This window comes from Lithobates pipiens, unplaced genomic scaffold (genome assembly GCF_037356315.1).
Source record: "Lithobates pipiens isolate NorthernLeopardFrog02 unplaced genomic scaffold, aLitPip1_a1.2 Scaffold_16, whole genome shotgun sequence".
Lineage (NCBI taxonomy): Eukaryota > Metazoa > Chordata > Amphibia > Anura > Ranidae > Lithobates > Lithobates pipiens.
Window position 1 is genome coordinate 608,606,008 of NW_027507748.1, and position 23,810 is coordinate 608,629,817.

Consider the following 23,810-nt stretch of genomic DNA (forward strand, 5'->3'; position numbering starts at 1 on the left):
ATTTAATGTTGTTTGGGAAAAAAAAATTATTTTTTGATTTATAGCACATAATTATATATATAGTTTTATTTTTATTTTTTTCTATAATATATAAATATCCTGGTTGATATTTATTGTATATGCATATATTTAGTAAGATTATCTTGCATTTTTGCACATTTGGATATATGAGGTTTGGGGTTTGGTGCATATAGTAAACTTTATAGCCATATTGTTTTTGTTTTTTCTATGAGGTTGCACTTTAGCTTGATTATTTTGAAGTTTATTAACAGTGACTAATATAACACATATAGGGAATTGTGTGAATACGCATGCGACTCACATTAAGTACTATATGTAGCACTCATTCTTGCACAAAAGCACTTTAGAAGATTTCCTGTAGTCCCTTTATGCACAGTCTATTGAATTTTTATGGTGAGAATACGATTGTTTTCTACAAACTTATAACGAACAACCTACTGTTCTGTGGTAATATTGTATTTAGTGGAAATAAGGGTGGTATTCACCTTTAATATTGGGTAGCGCCGGACACCCACATTCTCTTGAGATTATCGATTATTTTGAAAGACCCTTGCGGGGATTTCTTGGTTGGGGGGCTGCAACCCGTATATATAGATATTTGTATGCTTTTCGCTCTTTGTATTCTTTCTGGTTCCCGTATTGCCTAAGTGCGGCTCTGTTCAACCTTTTTAATTTCAGCTATAAGAGGGTGTGCCCATTTATGCAACCGCATTTTTTTAGTTTTTAGTTTAACATACAGAGATGATTGAAAGGTTACCAGTTTCCTGACATCTTCGGACCACACTTCTCCCTTCTCTGGCTGCTCGGAATACAGAGAGATTCCAAGGAGTTGGTTAAAAAGAGAATTTAATCCCTCCATGCAGGCACCAAGAGAGAAGAATGGTGAATACAAGCTTGGTTCTATATTATACCTAAGGAAGACACAAAAGTAGTATGATCATTAGAGCAGACCTAGATTTGGGAAACATAAATCAATGGACAAAAATCAATGAGCAACATGTACAATATTCTAACGTATCTAAATGCAGGAGTATCTGCTCTGCACCAGGCCCAGAAAGAAACAGTAATTTAAGAAACAGATCAGAGTTTCTTGTACTGGGAAGAGCAGGAAAATATATCAGATATGTATCCCAAAGATACATCTGCTTTTTATTTAGACATAATTGGTTTCCATAAAGATTGTGAAGATATAAAGGTCCAACAACAAATTTGGCAAGGAAGGGGATGCAGACCAAAGGAACCCATAATTTGGATGAAGCAGAATTTGTCACATAGATTTCTTTAACCACTTGCCGCCCGCCTATAGGCAATTGACGGTGGCAAAGTGGTTGCATAATCCTGATCGGACGTCATATGACGTGATCAGGATTATGAGCCGATGCGCGCCCCTGGGGGCGCGCATCGCGGCGATTGTTGTTGCGGGGTGTCAGTCTGACACCCGGCAACTACGATCTCAGTAAAGAGTCTCCGACGGAGACTCTTTACCACGTGATCAGCCGTGTCCAATCACGGCTGATCACAGTGTACATAGGAAGAGCCGGTGATCGGCTTTTCCTCACTCGCGTCTGTCAGACGCGAGTAGAGGAGAGCCGATCGGCTGCTTCTCTGACGGGGGGGGGTCTGTGCTGATGGATTATCAGCACAGCCCCCCCGAGGATGCCCACACTGGACCACCAGGGACGCCACCAGACCACCAGGGATGCCCTCGAAAAGGTAATCCTCCCTAGACCACCAGGGATGCCAGTCAGTGCCACAATGAATGCCAATCAGTGCCCATAATGGATGCCAATCAGTGCCCACAATGGGCATCACTGATTGGCATGCATTAGTACAGTATAACATAATACAATGCCGCCTATCAGTGCCCACCTGTGCCGCCTATCAGTGCCCACCTGTGCCGCCTATCAGTGCCCATCCGTGCCACCTATCAGTGCCCACCCATGCCCATCTGTGCCGCCTATCCATGCCCATCTGTGCTGCCTATCCATGCCAATCCGTGCCAGCTATCCGTGCCAATTTGTGCCACCTATCAGTGCCCATCCGTGTCGCCCATCAGTGCCACCCATCAGTGCCGCCTATCAGTGCCCATCAGTGCCACATATCAGTGCCACATATCAGTGTCCATCAATGCCACCTCATCAGTGCCACTTCATTGGTGCCACATCATTGGTGCCCATCAGTGCCGCCTTATCAGTGCCCATCAGTGTAGCCCCATCAGTGCCCATCAGTGAAGGAGAAAACGTACTTATTTACAAAGTTTTGAAACTGAAACAAAAAAAAACATTTTTTTCAAAATTTTCGGTACTTTTTTATTTGTAGCGCAAAAAATAAAAACCGTAGAGGTGATCAAATACCACCAAAAGAAAGCTCTATTTGTGGGAAAAAATTATAAAAATTTCATTTGGATACAGTGTAGCATGACCGCGCAATTGTCATTCAAAATGCGACAGCGCTGAAAGCTCAAAATTGGTCTGGGCAGGAAGGTGTTTAAGTGCCCGGTATTGAAGTGGTTAATTTATGGTACACAGGGGATAAAATGAACATTCACTGAATGAAATAATTACATTAAAGCAATTTTCTACATAGCAGAATTTCTGTTGCTGTCGATCAAAACCTGGGATGAGCGAGTAGGGGGCATGGCCAAGCCATGCTGTCTGTGTGCTTAGACACAATTGACTCGGCATCAAGCCCGCACAACTGCCCCAACAGAAAATGGCTTCTTATGGGGGAACTTGCCCAAGACTCAGACTGAGACTGAGATAAGGGGAAGGGGTGGGGCCAGTAGAAGAGACAATACGGGGACGTGACTTCACTTAACCCGTGCCGAGCTGGATAGAAGGGAGGAGAAAACAAATGCACTTGACTTATCAGCATTTGGGGCCCTCCAAAATGATCGGGCCCTGGGCAGATGCCCCATTTGCCCTGTGTTAAAGACAGCCTCTAATATGAATAGAGGCTTGTGATGTGAATTTCACCAAGGAAGTTGTGTGCATCTTCCCAGGCTCAGTTTTCCAATTGCGAAGTAAGAATAACTTTTTTTTTTATATTGCAGACTGGGGTGCCTTGGGATTATTGTTTACTTTTAGAAGGGTGCCATGAATTAAAAAAAAAAAAAGTTGAGAAAAGCCGGGCTAAGCTTTACCAGAACATACAGGCCTAGTGGCCAAAGGTCACATTCCAGGATAAACTCACAACACCCAGTCCAGTGGGGTCTGAGTATGGCCTCCGAAGCCAGGATGTGGTGCATATAGGAGACCAGCTCAGCAGCAATGTAGCAGGGATCTTAACTAAAGGAAAAACAACACCTAGTAAAAAAAACAAAAAAAAAAAAACAAAAGAGAGAGAGAAAAAAAAAAGAGAGAGAGAGAAAAAAAAAGAGAGAGAGAAAAAAAAAAAGAGAGAGAGAGAGAAAAAAAAAAAAAAAAAAGAGAAAAAATAAATAAAAATAAGGTAGACTTTTCTTTTCCTCCTGAGCCAGGTGGGCAGAGGACATGTCATACGTGGCTCATCTGTAATTTGTTTCCAAGTGTCTAGTCCTCCTGTGGAAATTATTGTGCCCCTCAATGGACAAGAAACAACAATACTTCTTTTGTGTCTCACGTGAATTTCATTATCTCACCATATGAAGGTCAGTTTTCAGCATCTCTGTACTAGTTGTAAGCATATGATCATTGACTGTCATAATAATTACAGCTAGTGTATTGCCCAGGCTTCTGGTTGGCAGAAGACAACCTCAAGATGTTTGACATCTGTGCTACTTCTCTCTTCGCTTGTTCTTTTCAGCCGCTGCCAGGAAAATAGAGCTTTCCCCCTCCTTATAGTGTGAACTCAGAATTCCATCATTACAAAAAGGTTAAGCAGACTTAAAAGAAGACCTAATGTACTCACACAATAAAGATTCTTTTTAATAGATACTAAAAGGCACACTATTATTCAGGACACTATTATAACATATACTGTACATAACACAAAGCTCATTCTACCACAACTGAAAGTCCATTTAAGCCCAAATGCAGCCAAAATCACAAAATAATCAGCCCAAGGGACATAGAACGTGTCCCTTGTGCTGATTTCTCTTCTGTTTGTGGAAATCTTCCTCCGTTCATGACCCCACCCCTGCCATAATCTGTGGGTGCAGTACTTAGTACGTAGTTAATACAATAATGAGCTGCCATTAAGTAGATGTAAACCACACAAAATTCTCATATTCTTTAAAGTGTATTCATTTTTTTCTCAGTTTTTTCCCTTTATTTTCACCAAGTGATCCTGCCAGTAGCACACTTCCTGCCCAAGGCAAACAGCACTGACCACACTGTACAGGCAGCAGCATTGTCACCTTAGAGCAAGACTACATCTTTTTTCTTTATAACATTGGAGGTTGTTATAAACCTCCCAGTATTAGTGAGTATTAGTGAGGAGGTGGAGACTCAGCTCCTTGCACAGACAGAAAGGGCTGCAAGGGCTGGGACAGCGATAATAATGGGGGATTTTTAACTACCCAAAAATTGACTGGAGTAATGACACTGCTGGGACAGTTAAAAAGGCAAAAATTTATAAACCTATTACAAGACAATTTTATGGTCCAGTTCATTTAGGTCCGACTAGGAATGAAGCTATGCTGGACCTGGTAATCTCAAATTATGCAGAGCTTATTATAATATTCATATAAAAGAACATCTGGGTAGCAGTGACCATAACATGATTTCATTTAATGTTAGCTGTAAGAAACAAACACATACGGGTAAGATAAAAAACACAACTTTAAGAGAGAAAATTTTCTAAGGGTGAGGGCTGCTCTCCAGGACTTAGACTGGGAGGAAATATTGGCATCAATGGGCACAATACAGAAATGAGAACTTCTTCAAAGTGACTGTATGTAAACTCACAGCAAAGTATATTCCCATGGGCAACAAGTTTAAATGCCTAAAAATAAAACCTATGTGGCTCACGGCCAAAGTTAAAATGACTATAAATAATAATAATAAAAAAAGAGCTTTTAAAGAATATAAAAAAGACAGAACATCATCATTTAAATGTTACAAAGAATATAACAGAATATGTATAAAGGAAATCAAGGATGCAAAAATTCAAAACAAAACGACAGATTGATAGTAGGACAAACCCCAAAAATTCTTCAAATATAATAATAGTAAAAGGTCAGGTCTGAGCATGTAGGCTCTTTACAAAATAATCTAGAGTGGGTGACTGGGGACAAAGAGAAGGCTAATTTATTAAATACTTACTTCAGCTCTGTGTATACAAAGAAGCATGGGGGAGCTCATGTCCATAAAGGGGGTGGTATTGTCAAAAGTGATATGGTCCAGAAATGTTTGGACAGAATAAAGGTGGATAAAGCACCTGTACCAGATGGCATCCACCTACAGATCCTAAAAGAATTGAGATCTCTCATTTCAAGGCCATTGTTTCTAATATTTAGGGACACGTTAATGACAGGAATAGTACCACTGGATTGGCGCAGGGCCAATGTGGTGACCATATTTAACCACTTCAGGACCGCCGTATTGCCAATATACGTCAGCACAATGGCACAGGCAGGCACAATCACGTAGATGTACGTGATTGCCTTCCAGCGGGTGGGGGGTCCAATCGGACCCCCTCCCGTTGGATACGACGGTCCGGTTCCCTCCAGGAGCACTCCGTGATGAGGGGATGGCTGTTCGTTTTCGGCCACCCCCTCTGGATCGCTCCTGGCCAATGAGAAGCTTCCTCCCACTGTGTATTGTTTACACAGGAAGGAGGAAGTGATGTCATTCTCCTCGGGGCGGTCTTTTTGACCGGACTACGAGGAGAAGACTAATAGTAAGTGTGCACCAACACTACACTGACATGTAGGTACACACAGGCACACAAACCCCCCCCCCGATCCCCCCCCGCCCCCCCCTCCCCCCCCCAGTCACAGTGTCACTGATTGCATTGATCATTTCTTTACTGATCAATGCATTCAGTGTCAGTTGTGACAGTAAAAACTGTCAGGACAGTTAGTGTTAGGTCCAGGGTAGCCCCCTATCACCCCCCAATAAAGATTTAACCCCCTGATTGCCCCTAGAGTTAACCCTTTCACCCCCTTTTGCCAGTGTCACTAAGCGATCATTTTTCTGATCGCTGCATGTGTCGCTAGTGTCGCTAGGTAGCTAGTTATTTTTTTAGGTTCACCGCCAGGTTTTTATATCGCTAGGTACCCCGATATACTACCCAATAATGTTTTTAACCCCCTGATTGCCGCTAGTTAACCCTTTCACCCCCTTTTGCCAGTGTCACTAAGCGATCATTTTTCTGATCGCTGCATGTGTCTATAGGTAGCTAGTTATTTTTTTAGGTTCACCGCCAGGTTTTTATAGCGCTAGGTACCCCGATATACTACCCAATAATGGTTTTAACCCCCTGATTGCCGCTAGTTAACCCTTTCACCCCCTTTTGCCAGTGTCACTAAGCGATCATTTTTCTGATCGCTGCATCAGTGTCGCTAGTGTCGCTAGGTAGCTAGTTATTTTTTTAGGTTCACCGCCAGGTTTTTATAGCGCTAGGTACCCCGATATACTACCCAATAATGGTTTTAACCCCCCGATTGCTGCTAGTTAACCCTTTCACCCGCTTTCACCAGCGATCACAGTATAAGTGTCACTGGTGACGCTGGTTAGCCAGTTAGTTATTTAGGTTCCCCGTCCGGTTTTTATATAGCGCCAGGGACCCCCATATACTACCTAATAAACATTTGAACCCCCTGATTGCCCCTAGTTAACCCTTTCACCACTGATCACCGTATAAGTGTTACGGGTGACTCTGGTTAGTTTGTTTTTTATAGCATCAGGGCACCCACCATTTATTACCCAATAAAGGTTTAACCCCCTGATCACCCGGCGGGTGATATCAATTAGGTTTTAGGGTCAGGGTCTGCGTCGCCCCAGGCAGCGCTAGGTTAGTGCCAGTACCGCTAACACCCACACGCAAAGCATACACCTCCCGTAGTGCTATAGAATCTGAACAGATCAATATCTGATCTGATCAGATCTATACTAGTGTCCCCAGCAGTTTAGGGTTCCAAAAAAACGCATTGTTAGCGGGATCAGCCCACATACCTGCTAGCACCTGCGTTTTGCCCCTCTGCCCAGCCCACCCAAGTGCAGTATCGATCGATCACTGTCACTTACAAAACACTAAACACATAACTGCAGCGATCGCAGAGTCAGGCCTGATCCCTGCCATCGCTAACAGGTTTTTTGGTAGCATTTTATATTTAAATCCGGAAGGCAGTGCTTGGTTTTCGGGGTCCCGTACGTGGCTAGGCTCCCAAAAAGTCCCCCACATGTGGTATCCCCGTACTCGGGAGAAGCAGCAGAATTTATTTTGGGGTGTAATTTGACTTCTGCCCATAGCATGTGTGAGCAATATATCATTTAGTGACAACTTTGTGCAAAAAAAAAAAAAGTTTGTAATCTTCCCGCAACTTTTGGCAAAATATAAAATATTCCATTGACTCAACATGCCTCTCAGTAAATAGCTTGGGGTGTCTACTTTCCAAAATGGGGTCATTTGGGGGGGGTTTTGTGCTATTTTGGCATTTTATGGCCTTCGAAACTGTGATAGGTAGTGAGGAGTTAAATCAAAAATTTGCACCCTTAGAAATCCTGAAGGTGGTGATTGGTTTTCGGGGTGCCGTGCGCGACTAAACTCCCAAAAAGTCCCACACATGTGGTATCCCCGTACTCAGGAGAAGCAGCAGAATGTATTTTGGGGTGTCATTTCACATATGCCCATAGCATGTGTGAGCAATATATCATTTAGTGACAACTTTGTGCAAAAACAAAAAAGTTTGCAATATTCCCGCAACTTGTGGCAAAATATAAAATATTCCATGGACTCAACATGCATCTCAGTAATTAGCTTGGGGTGTCTACTTTCCAAAATGGGGTCATTTTGGGGGGTTTTGTGCTATTTTGGCATTTTATGGCCTTCGAAACTGTGATAGGTAGTGAGGAGTTAAATCAAAAATTTGCACCCTTAGAAATCCTGAAGGTGGTGATTGGTTTTCGGGGTGCCGTGCGCGACTAGACTCCCAAAAAGTCCCACACATGTGGTATCCCCATACTCGGGAGAAGTAGCGGAATATATTTTGGGGTGCAATTCCACATATAACTATGGCATGTGTGAGCAATATATCATTTAGTGACAACTTTTTGTAAAAAAAATATTTTTTTTTTTTTTTTTGTCATTATTCAATCCCTTAGGACAAAAAAAATAAATATTCAATGGGCTCAACATACCCATCAGCAATTTCCTTGGGGTGTCTACTTTCCAAAATGGGGTCATTTGGGGGGGATTTGTACTGCCCTGCCATTTTAGCACCTCAAGAAATGAGATCGGCAGTCATAAATTAAAAGCTGTGTAAATTCCAGAAAATGTACTCTAGTTTGTAGACGCTATAACTTTTGCGCAAACCAAAAAATATACGCTTATTGACATTTTTTTTACTAAAGACATGTGGCTGAATAAATTTTGCCCTCAATGTATGACTAAAATTTAGTTTATTCGATTTTTCTTATAACAAAAAGAAGAAAATATCTTTTTTTTTCAAAATTTTCGCTCTTTTTCCATTTATATCGCAAAAAAAAAAAAATCGCAGAGGCAATCAAATACCATCAAAAGAAAGCTCTATTTGTGGGAAGAAAAGGACGCAAATTTCGTTTGGGTGCAATATTGCATGACCGCGCAATTACCAGTTAAAGCAGCGCAGTGCGAAATTGGAAAAAGACCTCTGGTCCTTAAGGTGTTTATTGGTCCGGGGCTGAAGTGGTTAAAAAAGGGATCAAAGTCTTTACCAAGTAACTATAGACCTGTTAGTTTAACTTCTATAGTCGGTAAGATACTGGAGAGATTAATAAAAGTTCTTGCTGGAAAACAATATCTTAAGCAACTGACAGCATGGATTCATGAAAGACAGAAGTTGTTAACCACTTGACCACTGGGCACTTAAACACCCTTAATAACCAGACCAATTTTCAGCTTTCGGTGCTCTCACATTTTGAATGACAATTACTCAGTCATGCAACACTGGACCTATATGAAATTTTTGTCCTTTTTTTCACACAAATGGAGCTTTCTTTTGGTGGTATTTAATCACCGCTGGGTTTTTTATTTTTTGTGCTATAAAAGAAAAAATACAGAAAATTCTGTAAAAAAATGAATTTTTCTTCATTTCTGTTATAAAATTTAGCAGATTAGTAATTTTTTCTTCAGAAATTTTGGCCAAAATTTATACCACTACATATCTTTGGTAAAAATAAGTACAAATTGGTGGATATTATTTGGTCTTTGTGAAAGTTATAGAGTCCACAAGCTATGGTGCCAATATCTGAAAATTGATCACACCTGAAGTACTGACGGCCTATTTCAATTCTTGAGACCCTAACATGCCAGAAAAGTACAAATACCCCCCAAATGACCCCTTTTTGAAAAGAAGACATTCCAAGGTATTTAGTAAGAGGCATGATGAGTTTTTTGAAGTTGTCATTTTTTCCCACAATTCTTTGCAAAATCAAGATTTTTTTTCCTTTTTTTTTTTTTTTTTCACAAAATTGTCATATTATCAGTTTATTTCTCACACAGCATATGCATACCACAAATTACACCCCAAAACACATTCTGCTATTACTCCCGAGTACGGCGATACCACATGTGTGAGACTTTTACACAGTGCGGCCACATACAGAGGCCCAACATGCAGGGAGCGCCATCAGGCGTTCTGGAGCACCCAGGACAATTCTGACATTTCTCTCCTACATGTAAAAATCATCATTTATTTGCTAGAAAATTACATCGAATCCCAAAACATTATATATGTTTTTTTAGCAAACACCCTGGAGAATACAATGGTGGTCGTTGCAACTTTTTATCTCGCACGGTATTTGCGCAGCAATTTTTCGAATGCTTTTTTTGGGAAAAAAAACAGTTTTGTGCTTAAAAAAAAAAAAACACAGTAAAGTTAGCCCAATTTTTGCATAATGTGAAAGATGAAGTTACTCCGAGTAAATCGATACCTAACATGTCACTCTTCAAAATTGCACAGGCTCGTGGAATGGCGCCAAACGTCGCTACTTAAAAATCCCCATAGGCGATGATTTAATTTTTTTTTTACTGGTTATATGTTTTGAGTTACAGAGGAGGTCTAGGGCTAGAATTATTGCTCTCGCACCAACGTACGCAGTGATACCTCACATGTGTGGTTTGAACACCGTTTTCATATGTGGGCGGGACTTACGTATGCGTTCGCTTCTGCATGCGAGCACATGGGGACAGGGGCGCTTTAAAAAAAAAATATATATTTTATTGTTCATTTTACTTTATTTATTTTAGTTTGACATTTTTTTTCCCCAAAAATATATTTTTTGATCACTTTTATTCCTATTACAAGGAATGTAAACATCCCTTGTAATAGGAATATGGCATGACAGGTCCTCTTTACAGTGAGATGTGGGGTCAATAAGACCCCGCATCTCACCTCTAAGCTGGGAAGCCTGAAAAAAAAAAAAAAAAAAAAGATTCTGGATTTGATAGTATTGGCGAGTCGGTAGAAGCACCGGAGGGCGGCGGGAGGGTGTCTATGGCTGGGTATTGCAGGGTATCACCGACTATGGCTGGGTATGGCTGGGTATATCAGAGTATGGCTGGGTATCTCAGAGTATGGCGTTGCAGAGCATTGCAGGATATTGGAGGGTGTTGCAGAGCATTGCAGAGTGTTGCACGGTATTGGCGGGTGTTGCAGAGCATTGCAGAGTGTTGCAGGGTATTGGCGGGTGTTGCAGAGCATTGCAGAGTGTTGCAGGGTATTGGTGGGTGTTGCAGAGCATTGCAGAGTGTTGCAGAGCATTGCAGAGTGTTGCAGGGCATTGGCGGGTGTTGCAGAGCGTTGCAGAGCATTGCAGGATATTGGAGGGTGTTGCAGAGCATTGCAGAGTGTTGCACGGTATTGGCGGGTGTTACAGAGCATTGCAGAGTGTTGCAGGGTATTGGTGGGTGTTGCAGAGCATTGCAGAGTGTTGCAGGGTATTGCAGAGTAATGGCAGGGTATTGCAGGGTATTGCAGAGTAATGCAGACTATTGCAGAGTAATGCAGGGTATTGCAGAGTAATGCAGAGTAATGCAGGGTAATGCAGAGTAATGCAGGGTATTGCAGAGTAATGCAGGGTATTGCAGAGTATTGCAGAGTAATGCAGAGTAATGCAGAGTAATGCAGGGTATTGCAGAGTAATGCAGAGTAATGCAAGGTATTGCAGAGTAATGCAGGGTATTGCAGAGTAATGCAGAGTAATGTAAGGTATTGCAGCGTAATGCAGAGTAATGCAAGGTATTGCAGAGTAATGCAGAGTAATGCAGAGTAATGGCAGGGTATTGCAGAGTATTTGCAGGGAATTGAGGGGTTAATTTCGGTGAGCAGCGATGTGGGCACTGCAGATGCAGCCCACATCGCTGCTGACACCGATCTCCTCCCCCTCCGCTGTTCCGATCGGTACAGAGGGGGAGGGAGGAACCGGCGTCATAACATGACGCCGGTTTGTTTACAAGTGATCACTCCGTCATTTGACGGAGCGATCACGTGGTAAACGGCCGCGACGAGCGGCCGTTTACCGCGATCCGTGATGCGCCGGGTCCTGTGGACCCGGCGGTCACGGACGCTCTCGAGTGCGCGCCCCAGGGGGCGCGCGAGAGCGGAATTCTGGGAGGACGTCATATGACGGCCTCCCACAGTTAAGAAACCGCCCTAAAGCCGTCATTCGGCTATAGGGCGGTTATTAAGTGGTTAAACAAACCTTATTATTTTTTATGAGGTAAGTTAAGTAAAACCTTGGACAGAGGGGTGGCGGTGGACGTGGTACACCTGGATTTTGCAAACGTTTGACACAGTTTCCCACACACGGCTCATGTGTAAGGTAAAGTCTGCAGGCTTGGAAATATCAATTTGTAAATGGATCAAAAACTGTCTAAAAGACAGAATTCAGAGAGTAATGGTTAATGACTCTTAATCTGAAAGGTCTAGGGTTATCAGTGGTGTACCCCAAGGTTCAGTGCTGGGACCCTTACTTTTTAATATCTTTATAAATGATATAGGGCAGTGATGGCAAACTTTGGCACTACAGATGTTTTGGAACTACATTTCCCATGATGCTCAAGCATTCTGCAATGTAGCATCATGGGAAATCTAGTTCCAAAACATCTGGGGTGCCAAAGTTCGCCATCACCGATATAGGGTCTGGGAATAAAAGTAATATTTCGGTCTTTGTAGATGACTCTAAGCTATGCAGTGGAATAACGTCCTTACAGGATGTCTCCAATTTACAAGCCGACCTCAATGCACTGTCTAATTGGGCAACTAAATGGCAAATTAGGTTTAATGCTGACAAATGTAAAGTTATGCACTCGGGGGGCATACCGCTGCTGACCAGAGCACTTTTTGCAATTCGGCACTGCGCCGCTTTAACTGACAATTGCGCGATTGTGCAACGTGGCTCCCAAAAAAGATTGATTTTTTTTTCCCCACAAATAGAGCTTTCTTTTGGTGGTATTTGATCACCTCTGCGGTTTTTATATTTTTTTGATATAAACAAAAAAATAGCGAATTTTTTTTAAAAAAAGCATTATTTTTGCTATAATAAACATCCTCAGTTTAGGCCAATACGTATTATTCTACATATTTTTGGTAGAAAAAATAAATAAATTGCAAAAAGGGTGTATTGATTGGTTTGCGCAAAAGTTATAGTGTCTACAAAATAGGGGATAGTTTTATGGCCTTTTTATTATTATTTTTTTTTTTTTACTAGTAATGGCGGGAATCAGTGTTTTTTATCATGACTGCGACATTATGGTGGACACGTCGGACAATTTTGGGACCATTCACATTTATACAGCAATCAGTGTGATTAAAATTGCATTGATTACTGTGTAAATGTGACTGGCAGTGAAGGGGTTAACGCTAGGTGGCGGTGTAGGGGTTAAGTGTGTCCTGGGGAGTGATTCTAACTGTAGGGGGCATGGGCTAGCTGTGACACATCACTGATCATAGCTCCAGATCACAGGGAGCTATGATCATTGACACTGTCACTAGGCAGAATGGGGGAAATGCTTGTTTACATTAGCATCTCCCCGTTCTTCCTCTCTGTAAGACGATCGTGGGTATCCCCGCAGACATAGAGTCCGCAGGACCCACGACCCGACTCACAGAGGTTTCAGCCGATGCGCACACGATGGCATGGCGGCAAATTTAAAGGGACGTACAGGTACGCTCATTTACCCAGCCATGCCATTCTGCCGACGTACATTGGCGTGCGCCGGTCAGGAACCGGTTAAGAGAGGTATGGACTCCAGAGAGAGAGATATCATTTTGCCCCTGTACAAATCATTAGTAAGACCTCATCTGGAATATGTAGTTCAGTTTTGGGCACCAGTTCTCAAACAAGATAATCGGGGAACTGGAGAAAGTGCAGAGAAGGGCAACCAAACTGATAAGAGGCATGGAGGAGCTCAGCTATGTGGAGAGATTAGAGGAACTGAATGTATTCACTCTTGAGAAGAGGAGAATAAGGGGAGATATGATAAACATGTACAAATACATAAGTTGTCCATATAGGGAACTTGGTGTTGAGTTATTCACTTTAAGGTCATCACAGAGGACAAGGGGGCACTCTTTACATCTAGAGGAAAAGAGATGTCATCTCCAAATACAGAAAGGTTTCTTCACAGTAAGAGATGTGAAAATGTGGAAGAGACTCCCTCCAGAGGTGGTTCTGGCCAGTTCAGTAGATTGCTTGAAAAAAGGCCTGGATTATTTCCTAAATGGGTACTGACATTCATAGGTAAAGTGGATCCGGGGGAAAATCTGATTGCCTCCCAGGGGATCAGGAAGGATTTTTTTTCCCCTGCTGTAAGCAAATTGGATCATACTCTCCTGGGGTTTTTCGCCTTTCTCTGGATCAACTGTGGGTATAAGATCGTGTATATGGGATTGTATTTTTTTTTTTGGTTGAACTAGATGGACTTGTGTCTTTTTTCAACCTGACTAACTATGTAACTATTTGTGGTCCGCAGAGGTAGCTGAGAATAATGTAACTAAGAATCATCAGAAAGCATAAAAAGTTATAAGTATACTTTTTAACTGGTATATTTTACAGACCAAAATTATATCAAAAAGTGAAAGTTAATCGTTAGGATTTACTTTACCATGGTACTAAGAGGGGCCATAAAGCTCTACAGAAAGGAGTAACTCTGGAAAAAATCCTGAGAGCATAGGGAATATTAGGGACTGTTGCGGTATCAAACTAAATAAAGAAAATCTTAAAATTGATTAAATTTTATTTCAAAAAATAGAAAACAGACATATAAATATACAAACAGTGGTCAAAAGGACATATTGATAATAGTTACTCAATATAAAAGCAACAATATTGTACAGAAATAGCTAAAACCCCCATACAAAAAGGGTTTTTACATAAGTGTAGAGTAGACGTATAGCTGGACCGGTTTCGCGGTAAGGCTAGGTTCACATTGCAGCGATGCGGGAACGCCGCAAATCCGCCGCGGGTTCCCGCATCGCATGCCTCCCGGCGGCAGTTCACACTGCCCTATGCGAACTGCTGGGAGTGTCAGTGAAACGTTAATGACACCCCCAGATCAGTTCGCATATCGCAGTGCGATCTGCAAACACGGACAGGAATCGGATCGCATGGATCCGATTCTGCTGCGGACCAAAAAAAGGGACCTGTGCGAGTTTGGGGCGGGTGCGATGCAAATTCAGCCATACTATCTGTATGGCTGAACTCGCATCGCACAGAGATCGGATGTGATTTGCACTGCAGTGCGGTGTGAATCACATCCGGTTCTCGTAGCCGCAGCGGTGTGAACCCAGCCTTAATAACAGCTTCATCAGGAAATGTCACCTGCAGTATCTAACACACACAAAATAGGAAGAAATACAAATCAATGATAACCAAAAAATTTTTCTTTTTTCTTTTTCACAGAGACTGTGCCGAGATGGTTTTCCGAACACTTTTGTGGTATATCAATACCATAGAGTTTCCAGACTCTATTTTAATTCTGGGAAGCTTTGGCAAATTAATTTATAGGCAATGATCCATTTGGCAAGTTATGTATTACAACTGTATTATTAATGGTTGATTGTCGATCACCAGCTCTGTCGGCGTGGGTGGGTTCTTACAATGCCACATCCCTTTCCGATTGAGCTTGATGTTTGAATGATCTTCTGCTGATATGTTTATTTTAAAGGAATTCTCCTTGTTTGTCTAATTATATTATGGCCCCCCTCGGGCTGCCCTCGCAGTGAGCGGTTTGAGGAGTTTATTCTCCCCCTCTGGAGCGGACATGTGGTGACTTAAGAGGATGGATTAGGCCCGAGTTAGGGGCCGTCTCTATACTCCTTCCTCCACTGCTGACATCATTGGCAGATAGGGAGTACCTGTGCGCACGTTGTGACGTGGTGCGCATTAACTTTGGTCACCTGACCCGGAGGTGTATCGCCGTGAGTAGGGCTACGGCGGACAGGCGCTCACTTTTTACCGGCGTCAGCCTCGCCGTGCTTCTACAGTCTTTTTCCTTGACGTCACTCTGGGGATTAGCTACCGTCACTGCGCATGCGCTATTCTCACGCATGCGCACTATACGGGACAACATTCGGCAAGCGTCTAATGACGCTTTCATCAATTCCGGGTTGGGGGTATGTAAGGCGCCCCTCTTGAATGCTATTTCCAGAGCGACGCCAACGAGGGAGACACACGTCCATCCACATCTCCAAATGGTAAGCCTACTGATTTTTTTAAATTAATAATGGGGGAAATAGAAGTAAGGAGGGAGGGAGGTCTTGTACCGTCCCTCCTCTTTCTAATATATCCAGTTACCATGAACCCCATTGTGTGACTATACTTATTGTATGTCCTTATTACCATCTCTCTTAGAGAATCGTTCTGGACTCAATGTGGACTCTTCGCTGAGGACATCTTTTGATGTCCAGAAGGTTTTAAAGATCTGAGGTGTTAAAACTATTTTATTTCCCCTCAAACCTGTATTAGCCTTGGAAAGTGTTGGGGTACGCACCAATTATTAGTTTGTATAACGCTATCACCTATCACGGTTTCTATGTATGACCCATGGACCACTGGTGTGTACGATTTATTCAAGGATTTTTTTAAGTTCTTACTTATCTCAAAACCACTGCTATTTTCTAGCGTTCTAATTTTTTTTTTTCTTTGTCCATGGGCTACAACTCCGTGTTAGATATCGAAAGTGGATTTTTTATTTTATTTCTCTTTTATATTTCTTTTCCACCTGTTGCGTAATAGTGTGCTCCTTCAAACATTGCCCCCCGTGTCCGCTCCCAGGGGGGACCCCCAATTTTGGGGTGTCTCATATTTTACCGTCTCTGTGATGCGAGGTCAGAAATAATTCCTTGGGTGAGTCACGTTTTTTTACGTTTGTTTTTTCATTTTGCTTATTTACCAACTCTGGTTACCTAAACTCATATATATCTTTATTGTAACGATTAATTAAAATGTCTTTTCTTTCTTGTTTACATTTTTTGGTTATCATTGATTTGTATTTCTTCCTATTTTGTGTGTGTTAGATACTGTAGGTGACGTTTCCTGATGAAGTGGTTATTTACCGCGAAACCGGTCAAGCTATACGTCTATGGGGGTTTTAGCTATTTCTGTACAATATTGTTGCTTTTATATTGAGTAACTATTATCAATATGTCCTTTTGGCCACTGTTTGTATATTTATATGTCTAGTTTCTATTTTTTGAAATAAAATTTAATCAATTTTAAGATTTTCTTTATTTAGTTTGATACCGCAACAGTCCCTAATATTCCCTATGCTGTCAGGATTTTTTCCAGAGTTACTCCTTTCTGTAGAGCTTTATGGCCCCTCTTTTTCTCGTTAAACTTGATCTGGGGCGATGGTATCTTGTTTATTTAATTGGTGAGGCTTTCCTTTAATCAATTTACCATGGTACTGTCATTTATATCACAATGTCAGCAATGTCTATTAAAACGCAACATGGTAATCCTGCCATTAAGGTTCTTGTTCAGGCATTTCCTGTTAGAAAATGCCAATGCTCTTTCTGCTTTGTCCCATGTCCTTTCACTGGGGATTATTAGTGGTTGGGCCAAGGCTCACTACCCAAGCATTTTCTGCCATCAGAAAACCTGCCCTGAACAACGACATGCAGCTGCTGCTGGAATGAAGAATGAATGCACATAGATAGGAAACCGCTGCAAAATGCTGGAAGATGAAAGGATGAGAAAGAAAAAAAGAAAAAAAAAAAAAAAAAAAAAAGTAAAAAGCGCAATTTTTCAAAAAAAGAAAAATAAAAAACCCCACAACAAACGGCAATTGCTTCTTATATACTTTTCTTGCAACCTAAAGGATATCCGGATAGGACCATGTAATAGCATTCACCATGCCTTCCCTCCAGAGACTGAAATGCGCAGGCAATAAAGCTGTGAAATGACCAGGCCTGAAACCACACTCACCAACCACTTTATTAGGTACACCTTGCCAGTATCGGGTTGGACCCCATTTTACCTTCAGAACTGCCTTAATTCTTTGTGACATGGATTCAACAAAGGGGTTTGGAAACATACCTCAGATACTTTGGTCCATATTGACATGATGGCATCACACAGTTGCTGCAGATTTATCAGCTGCACATCCATGATGCAGTTCTCCTGTTCCACCACATCCCAAAGGTGCTCTATTGGATTGAGATCTGGTGACTGTGGAGGCCATTGGAGTACAGTGACCTCATTGTCATGTTCAAGAATCCAGTGGTGAGATTTGAGCTTTGTGACATGGTGCATTATCCTGCTGGAAGTAGCCATCAGAAGATGGGTACGCTGTAGTCATAAAGGGATGAACATGGTCAGCAACAATACTCAGGTAGGCCGTGGTGTTTAAACGATGCTCAGTTGGTACGAAGTGTCCCCCACACCATTACACCACCAGCCTAAACTGTTGACACAAGGCAGGATGGATCCATGTTTTCATGTTGTTTAAACCAAATTCTGACCCTACCATCTGAATGTCGCAGCTAAAATCGACACCCATCAGACCAGGCAACGTTTTTCCAATCTATTTTTCAGTGTTGGTGAGCCTGGTCAAACTGTAGCCTCAGTTTCCTGTTCTTAGCTGACAGGAGTGGCAACCGGTGTGGTCTTCTGCTGCTGTAGACCATCTGCTGCAAGGCTCAATGTGTTGTGCATTCAGAGATGGTATTCTACATAGCTTGGTTGTAACGAGTGGTTATTTGAGTTACTGTTGCCTTTCTATCATCTCAAACCAGTCTACCCATTCTCTGACATCCACAAGGCATTTTCATCCTCACAACTCCCCCTCACTGGATATTTTCTCTTTTCCTGACTATTCTCTGTAAACCCTAGAGATGGTTGTGCATGAAAATCACAGTAGTGATCAGCAATTTTTGAAATGCTCAGACCACCCGGCCTGACACCAACAACCATGCCACGTTCAAAGTCACTTACATCCCATTCCCCATTCGGATACTCGTTTTAAACCTCAGCAAGTCATCTTCACCATGTCTAGATGCCTAAATGCACTGATTTGCTGATTAGCAATTTGCATTACCAAGCAATTGAACAAGTGTACCTAATAAAGTGGCCAGTGAGTGTATATTCTGGATAAGAAAAATTAGACTTCACAAGCCAAAAGGAATGATCACAATGGGACTTTGTGTGTGACAATTTCCTATACCATTCTAAGGCTGGATTCACATCTATGCATTTTTAGTGCTTTTTGCATTTTGCTGATTTGCACTACAGTCCATTTATCATGGTTTCCTATGGAACACAATCTTGTAGTGCAAATCTGCAAAATGCAAAAAGCACTAAAAATGCCATAGGTGTGAATCCAACCTAAGCCCTGATGAAGAGGGAGTTCTGTTGTCCCTGAAACACTATGGGGGAGATTTACTATAAGGGGTGCACACAGAATCTGATGCAGCTGTGCATAGTAGCCAATCAGCTTCCAGGTTTAATTGTCAAAGCTTAATTGAACAAGTTGAAGTTAGAAGCTGATTGGTTACTGTGCACAGCTGCCCCAGATCATGTGTGCACCAGTTTTACTAAATCTCCCCCATTGTCTGTTTTTTTTTTTATCGAATTATGAATAGTTCAAGGAATCTTTGGACTTTTTTTTTGCTGTTGCCGTCCATCATTTCTACAGTAGGATTTGCTTCTGGGTACACATTGAGGGAGGCCTGATTGAGGGCTGTCATACCAGAACCCTGGTAGGTAGGCCCCTATCATAAAGCTAAAGGATACGGCACAGATTGTGTGCGGAAAACATACATAAAATGTAAACTGATGAAGTACAGTCTTTGATGCTCAGAGCAACTAGCGTATCCAATTTTCAATAACGCACCAGAAACATGGGCAAAGCTTTGGCAAACAAGTCCAATTCTCCAGGCACCCAATATTAAAAGGCATTATTTCTCTACTGCCTACAGAAATGAAAGTGCATCAGTCGGAGATGTATATTGCATTCATGGCCTCCCATAGACTCATTTTCACGGCTCTTAGCAGATGGCTGTCCGTGTTCCCGAGGCCAAGCAATTACTGTAACTTTTCTGTAACATTGATTGTGCCGGCTTTGCCTGTCTGCCTCCAGAGTTTGTTAAACATGCAGTTACAGGATTAGAGGCTTCAAGCTAGAATAGTTACTGAAAATGACATGCGGAGAATCAGCAGGGTTGTATAACTTGTACAGTATATGAATCATTTGCTATAGGTCCCTCTTTCCGCCTCAGGATTCAGATTAAGACGATGGAGGTGGGGAAGGTGGAAAAAAGCATCTACAGAAAAGATGAAACAGGCTAAGTTTGTTTAGATGTACATTCTTTGACTTATTTCTTGACACATTACTTCTTGCGTCTGGTTTCCTTCACTGTCGCTTCAGATTTCCTTACATTTTTGGTTTAGCTATAACAACTACTCTTTGATAAATGAGCATACTGCACATTTTTTGTACATCAACCCACACTAGACATTTTCTCAATTGCCTATATGGCCTATTAACCTCTCTCGCCACTTCTTTGCCATCCATACTCCATCCCATTCACCTCTTGTTCTTTGCTCCTACATACACCACCGCCTTATTCTGGTCTTGTTTCCAGCCACCAGTATTCCATTCTTCTATGTTGTACTATGGATTTAATATATTCCCCTCTTTTTTTGATTCCTGAATTCTGTCTTTCCCTTTCAGTTCTTTCATACCTGCATTTTGTCAAATTCGTCCCCTGTTCTTTTACTGCATTTCTTCCATTCCCCTGTTCTCTAATTTCGGCATTTTGTCCTATTTTCAATTGTTTTCCAATTTCTGCATTCTGTCCCAGTCTTATCCTTGCTCTCTGATTCCTGCATTGTCTTCTCCCCTTGTTCTCCAGTTCCTGCATTCTATTCAACCCCCCTCTTGTTTTTGGATTCCTACATTCTGTCGATGTCCAACCTGTTCACAAATTCCTGCATTCTGATCCTTTTCCTTCTTGTTCTTAGATATCTGCATTCTGTCTCTTCCCATCTTGTTCTAATTCCTGCATTTTGCATCATTCTTCCTTTGGTCACCTACTCTTTTGTGTTTCCTCTCTTGTTCACCATCTCCCCTGTTCTGTCCCAGTTCTTTGATGACTACGTTTTGTCCCATTTCCATCTTGTTCTCAGATTCCTGCATTCTGTCACATTGCCCTCTTGTTCTCAGATTCCTGCATTCTGTCCCGTTTCCCTCTTGTTCTCAGATTCCTGCATTCTGTCCCATTTCCCTCTTGTTCTCAGATTCCTGCTATCTGTCCCATTTCCATCTTGTTCTCAGATTCCTGCTATCTGTCCCATTGCCCTCATGTAATCAGATGCCTTCATACACTGGGCCATTTCCCACTCACTCGTTTTGCTTTTTTCTCTTTGTCCCACGCCAAACAGTTTTTTGCTACCTACATTATTTCAAATTACCCATTTCTTTCTCTGCAATTGTGCGGCTCTAGCCAATTGTGTCTATGGCCACATCTTATATCTCAAGAAAACCTGAAAGCTGGTCTATATGATCGGTACAGGAATTTCATTGCAACATGGAGTACCTGAATTAAAAATTGCCACCTCTGCTTATCTTCAAACTCGCATGGTATAACTTAACACTGGTATAAATATTGTCACTGCTGGACCCCTTCCTTTCCCTTTCACCCCTCCTCCATTTCTGCACTGTCCGTCACCTCTTTAGTTTAAATGTAGTGGTGGGAACAGTGTCTTGTACTCTCTCTTGCTCGGTTATGTGTTTGGTTATTGCCGAGTTTTACATGTTCTTGTATTCGTGGTGCAAGACATATTTGGTTCTAGTTTTTGTAGTTTTTCCAGCTGGTTATATTCTCATCATATAGGTTTGATTATACTAGCTTGCACTTCTGTGTACAGTCTGCAACTAGGACTCTTACACCACCTGTTTTTACGACTCATTGTTTACCAAACGTTTGTATAACATATTTTTCATGTATATGCTATATCGATGAGACTACTCCTACTTATCACTTTGTAGTTAGTAAGGTTGAATAAAGACACCAGTCCATCCAGTTCAACTTGAGCGAGCGTCTGCAATTGTCCCTATCCCTGTACATTATGTCTTATTAAGATGCTCATCTATTATATATTTCAGGTACCCATATAGTGGCATCAATTTACGCAGCATTCCACACATACATCAGTCCCTACCCTCAAGGAGTCCACAATCCACAGTCCCCAACTCACATTCATATACTAGGGCCAACGTTGGACAGAAGCCAATTAAGCTACCAGCATGTCTTTGGAATGTGGGAGGAAACCGGAGTACACAGAGGAAATCGATGCAGGCACTGGGAGAACATGCAAACTTCAGGCAGGTAGTGTCATGGTTGGGATTTGAACCAGTGATCATTTTTACTGCTAGGTGAGAGTGCTGCCCATTACACCACTGTGCCACCAAGGTCTTGTAGGTCTTATGTCCTATCACAGTCTGTCTTTGTATGCATAAATGCTGTTAAAATATGCCCTTTTCCTTGCCATTAAATGCTCTTAGATTAAAAAACAAATAAAAACATCATGTTGGTGGGAGGGTTGAGCACTTTAGGAATATCACACACTGTGGTGGTTTGATAAACATTGCAATACTAGTAAACACCATTGCATTTTGTGTTACAGTGTGCCTACCTCAAAGGTTTTGATGTAACCCTTGGATGGGTAGCCTGCCTCCCTCCCTCCCCTGTACACTTAGCTAATGTTGAAAAATGTAAATAAAATAAAAATGTATTCCTAAATAAATCAATAATAACAAAAAATAATAAAAAATATATATTTATAGATCATCGCAGGGCTGGGCTGTACAACAGACTGAACCATTGCAGAAATTATTTTTACATGGAAAATTAACAATTTTTTTCAACCTTGGATGTGCGGCACAAAAAGTTATTGAACCTAGATTTATTTAAATAAATCAGCTCCTCCTTTCCTTATCTCCAAGGTGGACTGTTCTCTATTACACAGTAGGGAATCTGTTTGCCAACCAGACCAGGTATGGTCTTCTCTTTCCACAGCCTGAGATTACTGGAACCTGACCAATCTGTAGAAAAACACTATACAAATATTTAAATCTTCTCCATCACTGTAGCAGACAGCTGGATAGATGCAACACTTTAACTTTTGACTCTTATCAATGACTGGACACAGCCTATAATTATTATTTAGCACTACATTGCCTTAGTGTGAAATTTTCATCACATTTTAGGACTGACAAATTTAGCAAAAACAATTCTAACTATGTACCTGCTTTGTGTCCAATTGTTATCCTGCTAATATATTACCTTTAAAATAAATGCCCCAAAACATGACAGCATACTTATGTGTCATAAATAATGATGAACCACAGTTCTGCTGCTTTTCAGATTTACAAACTTTTTTTTACAGACTCCCTGCTATGTTAAATATGTAAAGTGACATGCTTCTCTAAGTGAAGTTAGTTACTGCCAGCTTGAAAAACCTGCCTTGAAATAGAATACTGCTGGCTTTATGTATTCCGAATTGGGGACTTATTTCTTTGACACTGTTTAGAAACACAGCCTGGGTGCAGGTTAGTAGTAGTAAAACGCATTTTACTTTTGCTTGCTTACATCTAATTTCCCTTCTGTGTTCTTGCAATATGCTAGCGCCATCTGCTGTCAAACATTCAGTACTAAAATAATGTTGTATTACAGTACGCAGTGTGAATGTATATTATATTATACCATGAGCTGCAACAGAGATGTGTGCATTCATTTCTGGGGGAATCACAAACAAAATTACATGTCTCAGTAAGGATTTAATTATACAGAAATCTGCATTAGGCAACCACTACAGTGTAGTACCACCCAGGTTGGAAACACAGAAAAATCAGGCACTACATACAAATGATTATAGCGGTCGTCCGCAAATAACAGCTGGCATTTCCTTGTTTGGAGTTGAGCTTTAAAGTGGAGCCAAAGTCATAATCACTGTCAAAACTGATAAAAAAAAATACCTTAGCCCAGAATGCATCAGTTTGCCCTATTACCTCAAGCAAGAACTGTCAAGATTTGGTGACCCATTATTTAAGCGAAACGCGTAGTGACATAGCGGGGCGACACACAGGTCAAATCCGATTCCCGGTCAATGAACATCTGGTGAATTGGAACACAAGCTGGCTCGGATACACAGAGTGGCAAG

At 41.6% G+C, this 23,810-nt stretch overlaps 1 protein-coding gene across 1 annotated transcript in view; it reads right to left on the reverse strand.

The window, feature by feature from the left end:
• Positions 1-23,810, reverse strand: part of MIPEP (mitochondrial intermediate peptidase) — a 154,889-nt gene that overhangs the window by 83,690 nt on the left and 47,389 nt on the right. The window contains exon 11 of the mRNA XM_077484030.1: positions 779-932. Within this exon, the coding sequence (XP_077340156.1) occupies positions 779-932 (154 nt within the window). The remainder of the gene's footprint in view (positions 1-778; positions 933-23,810) is intronic.